Raw genomic sequence first — 10985 nt, 5'->3', positions numbered from 1 at the left:
GGCGGTGCCGCCCCGCCATGGCGGCGCTGCGGGGCTCGGCGCGCCGGGGCTGCCTGCGCTGCCCGCAGCCCGCGGCCCTGGCGGCGGCCGCGGCCGTGGCCGTCTGCGCCTTCTACTACCTGGGCGGCGGCGGCGAGACCTTCTCCAGCGCCACCCGCCGCCTGCGCGCCACGCCGCCCGCCCCGGCCGGCCCGGGGCCCCGCGGGCTGCACCTCCTCTTCATGTTCACCAAGGCGGAGCGCAACCCCGCGCTCCGCGACAAGGCGCAGGCGGCGCTGCGCTCGCTGCTGCGGCACGGCCGCCTGGGCGCCGCCGAGGTGCTGCACCTCCACCTCGTCACCGAGGGCGCCAGCCGCGACATCGGCCTCGGGCTGCTGCGGGACCTGCTGCGCGGCGCCGCCTTCCGCCACCAGGTGCGCGGGGCCGAGGGGCGGGCCGGGCCCGGGCAGCGAGCGGGGTCCTGTGGGGGTCCTGCGGGGCCTTCCCGCAGCGCTCTGGGAGCGGCGGGAAGGAGCTCCCTCAGCTAGCGGCCCATGTGCGGCTCCCAGCACAGCGGTTCGCTCCCACTCTGCTGGAGGAGCTCCCGATGCTCCCCGGTCTCGGGAGTCTTGAGGGGCTCGCTCTGTGTCCCCACCGCCGCTGCCTGCGGGGAGGTGTCCCGGTGCTGCCCGGTGGTTCTCAGCTCGTGGCTTGGGAGCACCTCCGCACGCCACCTGTGCTGGAGAGGAGCGGTTGTTCTGAGCAGTGCCGCTCTCCTGCAGGCCCTGTTGGTCCTGCTGTTCAGCATCTCGGCGCAAGGACCACATGTGCTTGTATCTCGATGGGTTCCTGATCAGGAGAGAAGGTTGGCCTGCTGCTAGTGGCTCTTGAGAGCAGGAGTGGAGAGCCTGCAGGGGCTGGAGTGCATCCACGTGCAGTGTTCCTTCTTCAGAGAAATGGTTCTGCCTCCCAAATCCACAGCTAATGTGTAGTTTATGCAAGGTCAGGCTTTCCTTTGCATTAAACGGGTGTCTGAAAACTGGAGGGATATTAAGTTCAGAGATTCCAGGTAACCTGATGCTCCTGTCCTGAGGTGCTGCTGCAGAGCATTGCTTGGAAGTGTCCTCTAGTCCTGCTGTAACTTTTATTGCTCATAAATCCTGTATTCCATATTAACTGAATTCTGCCAAGATGAAACTAGAAGTGCAGCCTTAACATTTTTCATACAGACACTTTCCTGATCAATAATTCTACCACTTGTTTTCTTTAAACAAGTCCTTTCCTAATGCCGGCCCTCAGTCAGGTCATGCACCCATGATAGGAGACCCACACTATGCAGTTGTCTGGAAGGCATGCACAGCTCCCTCAGGAGAATTCTTGCACTCCACAGCAGGATGGACTGACTGCCCCATGATGATGCAGTGCTGATATGGTGCCCAGGTCATGTTTGTGGTATTTTGTCTCCTGGAGTGAGAGGACCCCCGGGCACTCAGTGTGCACATCGCTTTCAGTGACCCCTTTGTGTGGGTACTGCCTTACTGCCATCTGTTCCTCTGAGACTTTTCAGCAGGCACCCTGGCCAGCCTCATTTATGCAAAGCAACTGGAGTTGGAGGCATGAAATGATTTGTCTGTTGTGATTTGGCCCCTGTCTGTAGGTGCCTGTGGAGTCACAGTGAAACCTGGCTCATGTCTGGCACCAGAACTGCTCTCCTGGCTGTGGGCAGGCAGCATGATCTGGAGGCCTCAGTTTGAGGTCTCACTGAGATCTCAGTGGGACAGCTGCTTCTCTCTTTCCTGGCAGAGCCTGATGTACCCTGGTTTCACTGGCTGGCCTATGATTGCCAGTGTGTTTTGGACCAGTCCATTTTCTGCTTTTAGGTACAGAGCAGAGGCTGTTCTGCTTCTCAGGCATGCAGCCTTGTCCTAATCCTGTGCCAGTTTCTGGAACGCCAGCAGGTGACAGCACCTCTTTATGCTTGTTGTAGCCTATCCCATTCCTCTTCTTTACCAGTGGGAAGCTTATGCCTATCTTGGACTTCTGGTGCTCTTGCTAAAATGTTGAAGATGATTGATCCTGATGCTCAGCTGGCTCCAGCAGTAACCCATCTCTATTCTTGGACCTCTCTTTTCCTGCTCCTCCTGGTGTGTGCAGAACACTCTCCTGGTTCTTATGCTCCTTTTCTAGCACAGGCCCAGATATAAGGCTTGATAAAGTGCTCAGGGGGCAGCTGGAGCCACCAAGGCCAGACTGATAAAACACTCTGAGCTTTACCTTTTGTTCATGAGGAAGTGATTCAGGCCCAGCTTTTGGAGCTGCCCTTGCCCTCCCATCCTAGCAAAGCTGGGATTACTTGGCTTCTCTGTTAGAGTGAAGCCCAGAGTCAGACATGGATCATAACCTTTGGGGGAGGTTGTGGGCAGCTTTTCTCTCTCCCTAGGCAGAGTCAGCACTTTCAAAGTCTCCTGGAGATGGAAGCAGCCGGCTGCAGCCCGGGCTCAGTGTGCAGAGTGAGGGCAGAGGGGCTGTGGGGTGCAGGCGGTGGGTGTGTGGGAGCAGCTTGGGCGCTGGACGCTCCCGGCAGGGCAGGGCTGTCCGGGCGGGGGCAGTGGCTGCGTGGCGTCACCGCTCCGTGGCCGTGCAGATGTGGCCCAGCTGTGCCCCAGCTGTGCAGCGGGAGCGCAGCCGGGCGGCGGCGGCAGAGGGAGCTCGTGCTCCGCGTGTGCGGCCGGGAGGCGGCGGGCGGACCCGGCCCGCGGCCGTGCTGCCGAGCGGGGCCTCGGTGGGCTCTCACCGGGGCCTGCTGATGGCAGTGACAGAGAGCGAGTCCCGCACACGGCTGGCAGGGGGATCTCTGCGGCCTCTCCCGACCCCCGGCCCGCGGGAGGTGCCCGGCAGCGAGCCTGGGCCAGCCTCGGCCCACACCGTGCTTACACAGAGCAGCAGCTCACCCCGTTTCCTGCCGCTCCAGGCTGTGTGCTGCGATTCCTGTCTCTTACTGATTCCATTTCCCTGCCATAACAACACGAACTACGCCTTCGGCTCTCTGCTCATCCTGGTTTCCTGTTCAGATGAGCCCCACGAAGGACGCTGCTGGAGTGGATGTAACTGGGCTGCCATCACATCATGCTTACAGAGACCTGTGAGGATGATCGACGTGGGAAGGAGGGAAAGTTAAAGGAAAAAGAAATGCAGGTTGTTTTTTCTTAGTGAATCACTAGAAAGGATCTTTCCTCAGTGTGATGTGTGTTTATAAAACTGCTTGCACAGGAAACTCCCAGAACTTTTCTTAATGTCCTCAGCAAACGTGGTTGGATTTAGCTACAGGGATTTACTAAGAGCTGTTACACAAATAAATAACGAAGTACAAAATTAGCAGCAGATTAACAAGCTGTGCTAAAATCAGCAATGAGGAGGAAAGAAGCCTTCACAGTCCCAGAGAGGCTGCCTGGCCTGTGGCTGCAGGAGCAAAATTCAGCTGCTCAGGAGTTTGCTTTGCAGAAGTACAAACGATTGGGCAAAAGACATGTTTTTCCTGTTTTCTTTGGCAGGAGTGGAAAGGCAGATGATGCTGTGTCTCGAGTTTCAGGAGTATTTCTCCTATAAATTTTGTCCACTGGTGCTTGGCAGTGTGCTCACTTAAGAGGTGACTGGAATTGGTTTGGCATTTTCTCCCCTTTTTTTATGTGCTGTACACACCTCAGGCTGCCTTTGCTGGATGCAGAAGGGTGGTTACAGGTGCTGTATTTCTCTTCCATGCTTCTCCAGCCCAGCCAGACCCCAAAGGTGCCCGTGCCCAGCTGGGCTGGGAGCAGACCATCACACATGCCCATGCTGGTGGTGCTCAGTTTCATGAACAGGCTGTCAGTGCCTTTGCACTGAGAGAGTAGTGGTGGTTTGCTTGTTTGGACACCTTTGCCTGTGTGCTGCTCAGCACAGCTGCTGTCACCGCGATGGCACCACAAAGCTGGGGTGAGGTGCTGCCGAATGGTAACAGAGTTTCCTCCCCTGCAGTATCCTGGGGACTGTGCTGTGCTGCCCAAAGGCAGGTGTGGCTGCTGATGAGCTCCCCAATGCACTTTCCTGGAACGTTTTGTTCTGTGTTTTTCCTGCTGTTCTGCTGCAGGCCTTGGCTCCGAGCCCAGCAGCCGGGACAGCAGCGGGGCCGCCCTGCTGAAGGATGTGCTGGCCATGGAGCCTCTGCACGGACCCCAGTGATGGCCAGGGCCCAGCGTGGGTGTGGAGAGTGCCCTCCCCAGGACGGGGCCTCAGCTGTGCCTGTCCCCCAGCACTGCCCTGCCTTGGCTCAGCCATCCTGGCCAGTGCCAGCACAGCCCAATCACCTCAGTGTGTTCAGTATATCATGGGAGCCACGAGCAAGCTCCAGCAAGCTCCTGCATCCAGCAAGCTCCACTCTGCCGTGAGAGTGCATTGGTCTGGGCAATGTGTTCTGCAAAAAGCTGTGGAAGGAGAAGCTCCAGACTGCCCACTGCCTCAGTCTCTGCACCAGCTGAGCATCAGTGCAGCCCCTTGTGCACCCCACGGAGAGGATGGTCATTGCACCAGCACAGGCTCCAGAGCCACCTCCTCTGAAGCATTTGGCTTGATTTAGGTTTTCTTTTAATTAAAAAAAAAATAAAGCAAGTGCTCTTTTGCACATTTTAAGTATATAGTGCAGGCCCCTTGTTTTTAAGCAGATGAAGTTTTAGTAGGGAAAAGAAGTGAAACTAGACCCATTGAAATAGTTTCGTTTGAAAGCAAGCTACAAAGATTGTGGTTTGTGTTCCCTGCTGAAGGGGCCGGCTTATGGAAGTGTCTTGGTATCCCTCAACCAAGGGCAATAGGTTCCCCTGTACAAAATTCAAGTACTGCTGCAATGTCATGTCTCGCTGGACTTAGGTTTCATCAGGGCTTTTCGTGCTTTCCCTGACCTGAAGAAGGCAGCACGACCCCAAGTCTCCACACTCAAGTTCCTGCACTCCCCCTTATCTGCACCAGGGTCATGTCCCTCATCTCTCTTAATTATCCTGAAAATCCCTCTCATTATCTTGTGTGATTCAGTGACCTGTATCCTTCTGTGGGTATAATGAGCTGCATGAAAGCTCCTGTCCATTGGACTTTGACCAGAATAAATTATAAGCTTGTAAAATGTCAGTAGCTGGCAAGGTGCATTTGGGGTTGCTCCTGTTTCTGGGACATAACCATGGCGCAGGCGTGCCAGGGCCCGTGCTGGTGCATGGGCTCCCACAGAGCTGAGGGATGCAGAGCAGGGCTGGCTGAGCACCAGCAGAACTCCAGCACAGACAGGCTGAGATCCATCTACAGAAGTTGCTGTGCTGTGCTGTAGCTCCTGGTGTTTGGATTTTGGTCAGCGTGCTGCGGCCTGTCCTCCCTTTCCCCTGCAGCCCCGCCGGGACGTGCTGCAGAGCTTGCCTCCATGCCAGGCTGAGGAGCAGCAAATCTGGGCTGTGTCCCTGGCCCTGTCACAGCCTGCTTCTGTAGGAGGGAGCAAGCCTTGGTCCTCAGGGTAAGTAATGTGGTCTGGCTTGGCTCTAAACCGCAGCACACCAGAGCCTGGAGTGAGCTGTTGCCTCTTCTGATGGACTCCATATGGGAGACCAGATATGTGCTTGTATCAGGCAGTGGGAACAGACCAGAGAAACAGCCCAAAGCATGGAACACACTTGTTTGTGTGAGGGGATTCAAGTCTCTGCCCACCTTACAGTTACAAAATGGCTGTGAAAGTCCTCCTTTCCCTGCACTTAGCCAGTTCTTGCATCAAGAGGGTGTGCAGGGGCCAGGGCAGGCAGGCCCCTTTGTGCAGCTGCAGTGCCAGCAGCACTGTTTGTGCTTTACCAACCTCCCCCTTGCCCCGTGCTGCTGGGGGCTGGGCAGAGGCTGCTGGAGCTGGGCCTGTCCCTAGGAGCAGTGGCTGAGTGGTGTTTCTGTTGTCTCTGCCAGGTAATCGTCCATGATGTGAATGAGCTGACAGAAAAGCTGTTTCCCATCGTTGAGGCCATGCAGAAACACTTCAGTGCTGGATCAGGGACCTACTACAGCGACTCCATCTTCTTCCTGTCAGTTGCAATGCATCGCATCATGCCCAAAGGTAGGCCTCCAGCAGCACAGGCTCTCTTTCTCCTCTGCACAGAGATGTTATCCAGTGGTATTTGAAATACAAAGCTAATAAACTTTTGGGATGGACTCCTAGGATTCTCCTCCTTTCTGCAGAGTGATGGACTTACCAGTCCAAGACCTCATCCAGGTCTCCACTGGCATGAGTGACAGGAGGTTCTCCTTGTCACATGGCAGCTGGCCCTGCCTTTATGCCCTGAGATGATAGGAGAGGTGAGACAGGAGCAAGCAGGCTTGTTCTCTGTGTGTGTGTACAGCCCCCTTCCCCTTGTGGTGCCAGCAGAAATAGGTGCCATGTGTCTGTGGTGTAGCTGTGCACTCTTGAGTATCAGCAGGGAGTAGTTGTTGAGTCTTTCCTCTTGGCTTTAGGGAGCTTTTGGAAAGCTTTGCTGATTAGCAGCCACTGATCACTTAAGTTTCCTTATTGTGCCTCTGCTGTTATCAAGTGCAGAAACAACAAGAACTCTGCAGGAAAATAAGGCAGAAGGGGCTCAGCTCAGCTGATGCCGTTTTCCTCCCCTGGCTGTGTGCAGCTGCCTCTCATGGAGCCAGCATGCTCTCTGGTCTTTGGTTGCACAAGTAGGGTTTTGTGTCCTTGGGCTCCAAACCCCTGCCCTGGAGCTCCTGCAGCCCTGCTTGTCCCTGGGCTCTCCCTGCCAGCTGCCTGGCTGACCTGATGCAGCAGTGATGGCAGCATCCCTTGCTGGGCTGGTCACATGTCCTGGGCATGGCAGGCTGCAGGTGGCAGTGGTGGCAAGGAGCCCCAGGACCCTGCCTGGCCATACACCTGCCCCAGGAGGAAGTGACCAGCCTCTCAAAGCTGCTTGTGGATGTCCTGCAATGGTGGCCTGTTCCCACACGTGTGCGTGTTCCCAGGGCTAGCACTGCTGGCACCAGCAGCCTCCTTGGCATCTGGAGCCTCTGCCCAGCTCCAATTCTCCCTGCAGACTTCCTACCATGGATCTCAGGTGCACTGTTGCTGAGATGTGAGCAGGTACACCTCCCCTGTGGCCCTGCTGAGTCCTGTCCCACTTTGGCTCTACTTAGGAGCTCCTGCCTCTACTGTGCTTCGTGAGACTTCCTCTGTCCTTTGTGGACTTGCCCCTGTGGCATGGCCTTCCCACACTAGCTCATTAAACAGTGGGCCAGTGGTGGCCCTGAGGGTCCCATCCCAGCTCACTGATCATTACTCTGTGAGCTCCAGCAAATGTGCTCTACATGGCTCTCCCCCAGACTTGGGTAATTTTGTGTGTGTCTGGTGCTGTCTGCACTGTGAATGCTTTGAAGTACACTGCATACAAATGATGGTATTAATGCTGGCTAATTCACTCCTCCTGATTCCCTACTCTGTCTGTGCTGTGTGCTAAAGATATCCCTGTTGTGCTGCCTGCCAGCAAGAAGCTGCTCAGTCTGAAATGCCTCTTCTCAGTTCATCAGCCCTCATCTCTTGGAAAGCTTGTTTGCTCTCCCTGGCCTGACAGGGCTTTCAATGGTCTGTTGGGGCACAGGATGTTTAAAGAGGCATTTTTACAGTTTCGTGAATTTAGTTTTTGTTTCAGAAGCTGCTAGTAAAGCTGATTTATATTTCCCTTGCAAGGGAGGTCAGGTTTGCTGTGCTGGGTGCCTGGTGATTTATGGGGCTGGTGGGGCTCAGCAGCCTCCTCCCTGTGCAGCCAGCACTGAAGGAGAGGCACAGGAAAGGCTGCAGCTCTGCTGCCACTCCCAGGCTTGCAGGTGATGTGGGAATGGCTCTTGCTGCCCTCCTGACTCTGACAAGCAGTATCTACTGGGCTGAACAAGCCACTTTGCTAAGTCGGAGAAGAAAGGACCAAGCCCTCTTTTTCAGGCAGTATTACCATTTTTCAGGCAAAATTACCATTTTTCCTGGTGTATTTCTTTGCCATTTCTTCTGCCTTGAATGTTGTGTTCTGCCCTGCGTTCTGTGTCTTTTTGTACACCTCTCCAAGCACATCTGGCTCCACAGCATTAGCGCCACTTTTTGTGGAATCCAGATTTGATTGGAAGCTTGAGCATCCTCTAGCAGAAATGAAGGCCCTGATCTGAATGCTAAACTCTCTGGTGTGTTCATTTGCATTTGCATCAATCAGTCTATAGGGATTTTTTCAGTAGCAAGCGACCTTTGTACTAAAATTGCCTGGCTTTAGTTTACCAAATATATCATTTTTTGAAGAGAGGCATTTCCACAGTGTCATGATTTAGTGATTTGTTTGGATTCTATGGATTATGATGGGGCATTGACTTTGCAGACTGGTGGCACTAAAAACTGAATACCAGGTTATTTTATTTTTTTTTAGGGACTTTTGTGGGCCATGTGCTGGCTGCATGCACATTGCACTGAGGTTAAATGGGGTTTGCCACTCAGCTGCTCTGTCGTTTACTGTTGCTTGGGATCTTGGCCGAAAAAACTTCACATCTAAAGCCTGCAGCTGCCAAGTTATAATATAACAGCTTCTTAGCTGGTGTAAATCATGGAACACTCTTGCCTTAAATGTCTTACATCAGTGGAGTTAATCTGATTTAAACCAGCTGGGGAGTTGGTATGCAGCACGCAGAAGTGCAGACTGCATAACTCTTGTCTGTGCTCGAGGCTCATAAATCCCCATTTAATGTGGTGTGGCCAGGCCCAGGGAGCTGGAGCAGTGCTTGGTCCATCAGAATGGTTCTGATGGAAGGGGGAAGTGAGGGGAAAGTTGCACAGAGAGGACAAGCAGGTTCAAGCTTAGAAGGAGCTGCCAGGATGAGGACAATGTCAGCATGAAATGGCCTTGAGACTCACAGAGCAATGCAAAGAGGAGGAGGGAGAACAAGGACCCAGATCTTTTCACTTTCCTTTTCAGTGGGCCCGTCCAGAGGGGACCACTTCCTTCCTGACTGGCTTTGATCCCTCTATCACTTGTCATTTTTGTTGTGTAAATGAGGCAGCCCAGCAAGCTTTTTATCACCCTTCTGTGGGTACATGAAGTAATGTCTGGGCAGGTCTGTCTGGCAGGCCAGGTCTGGGGACAGACTCCTGGTACCTGCCACAAGGGAGGGGAGGAGGAGTTGATGTGAGAGAAGGGCAGCCTGGGAAAGCTGGGAGCTCCCCAGGGAATTCTTGGTGCCCATTCTTGGCCCAAGGTTGTTTCCAAGAAAAATTTATTTAACAAGTGTTCTTCCTAAGGAGCTGGTGGGCCAAGGGAGAGCCAGCAGCACCCAGCAGCTGGGTAGAGCTTTGAAAACACCATTTGGTGTTCAATTCCATTGGTGTTGCTGATGGTGCTGCAGCAGGATGACCCTGTGGGAGAATAAGAAGCAGAGGGAAAATGAGACATGACACAGAAGCAGCTTTGTGGCTTATCTCTGCCAACTTAGAGGAGTGGAGTCCCATCAGTTCAGGGGAGGCTCAGAATCCTGGCTGACAGTACTGTGCTTCACTCCCATGGAGTGAGGGTGTTTAGCAGAACTTGACTGGAGATGGTATTTGACAAATTGGAGGTAGCAGAGTTTCCTGGCTGCTGAAGCTGGCTGTCTCCTTGGGGAGTAGCAGCATCTCTGGGTGTAGTGATCTCTTCCCCTTGGCAGCATGTGGGGGCATTCTCAGGGTTTCTCTCTTACTGTCCAGCCCAGCCTGAAGGCAGAAGCTGTGATAAAGGGTGGGAACATGAGCACAAGCCCCCTGGGCTCTGCAGGGTGTGAGTTTAACCCTCATGCAGCATTCTGCATCTTCCAGGTGCTGAGGATGCACCTGGGTACTTGCTGCCTGAAAACTCAGGAGCTTGTTCTGCTGGTGGTGAGGCTGTTCCCAGGGGGCTTGGAGGGAGACTAGGCAGCAGTGGGAGAAGAGGGTAAGTCTCTGTGGGACTAAATAAAGGTGTGGAGCTATGAGGAAGGAGAACAGAGTGGAACTAATTGTTATGTATTGCCAAAATTTATGGCATATCAACATTTGGTAAAAAATGAAAGAGATTTAAAGAGGGCCTTGGCTTCTGTGTGGGACAAGCCTGGCTGACTGGGACCCTCCAGTCTGGGAGGGGGCTGGCCAGGGGGGTTATGGTGTGGTCCATGAAACCATGAACCATACAAGGCAGAAGTTTTTATAGGCAATGGGAGACATCAAAATTGGTGAAAAGCATGTTCAAAACAGAGTGTGGTGATCTGTAGAGCTCCTTTCTGCAGGATGCTGTAGGTGCTGGGCTGCCTCCTGGATGAGGGAATCACAGCCAGCTGCTGTGTGTTGGACAGCAAGCCCAGTGTGTCCTGGAGCATGTCAGGAGGACACAGATGTGGGTGCTGGGGGAAGCAGGGGTGGCTCCTGGGGGTGAATAAGCAGCTCTGTGTCTGGGGAAGGGACTGCCAGCAGGGAGCTGTGTCTTTGGCTGCATAGCCAGTGTCCAGACAGCACCTGTGACACATCAGGATCCATGGGAAGTCCAGTGGTCTCCCTGGCTTCAGACTCTGAACAGGGCAATTTCTCCAGCTCATTATCAACAGCTGTACTGATTGTTAAGCACAGACCAGATTATCATGATGTTTGTCCAAGCAGCCTGACAATGACCAAGCCCCAGTCGCTTGGGGTTTGGTGCTGCCTGCAGCAGGATCCAGCTGCTGGCTGTGGCTTGGTCTCCCACGAAACTGATATCAGCCTTTGTCTGCTCTGGGATTACCAGCCTGGAGACAGAGGCCTCTGTGAACATCAGCTTATGCTTTTCCCACCAAGCAGAGCTGGAGGGAAGGCAAAGGCCAGCCAGGAGACGTGTTGGAGCAGGCACTGAGCTGTGCTTTCTCAGGGCACTTTGCCTGTGCCGAGGCCGGGCACCTGGAGCACTCCTGCTCTGGCTGTGGAGGTGGAGAGCCTGGCAGCTGGGGGAAGG

The 10985-nt window shown here is 54.3% G+C and overlaps 1 protein-coding gene across 4 annotated transcripts in view; it reads left to right on the top strand.

Annotated features, from left to right (window-relative positions):
* The window catches only part of XXYLT1 (xyloside xylosyltransferase 1), a 40312-nt gene that overhangs the window by 7852 nt on the left and 21475 nt on the right, over positions 1-10985 (top strand). The window contains exons 1-2 of one of the 4 annotated variants that reach the window (XM_058031459.1): positions 18-413; positions 5941-6088. In XM_058031459.1, the coding sequence (XP_057887442.1) occupies positions 18-413; positions 5941-6088 (544 nt within the window). Of the gene's footprint in view, positions 1-17; positions 414-2898; positions 3175-4444; positions 5507-5940; positions 6089-10985 lie in introns of those variants that run through there. The other 3 variants (XM_058031461.1, XM_058031463.1, XM_058031462.1) reach the window with 3 other exon arrangements.

This window comes from Melospiza georgiana, chromosome 10 (genome assembly GCF_028018845.1).
Source record: "Melospiza georgiana isolate bMelGeo1 chromosome 10, bMelGeo1.pri, whole genome shotgun sequence".
Taxonomy (NCBI): domain Eukaryota; kingdom Metazoa; phylum Chordata; class Aves; order Passeriformes; family Passerellidae; genus Melospiza; species Melospiza georgiana.
Note: the sequence above shows the minus strand (reverse complement) of the source record. Positions and strands in the feature narration are given on the sequence as shown.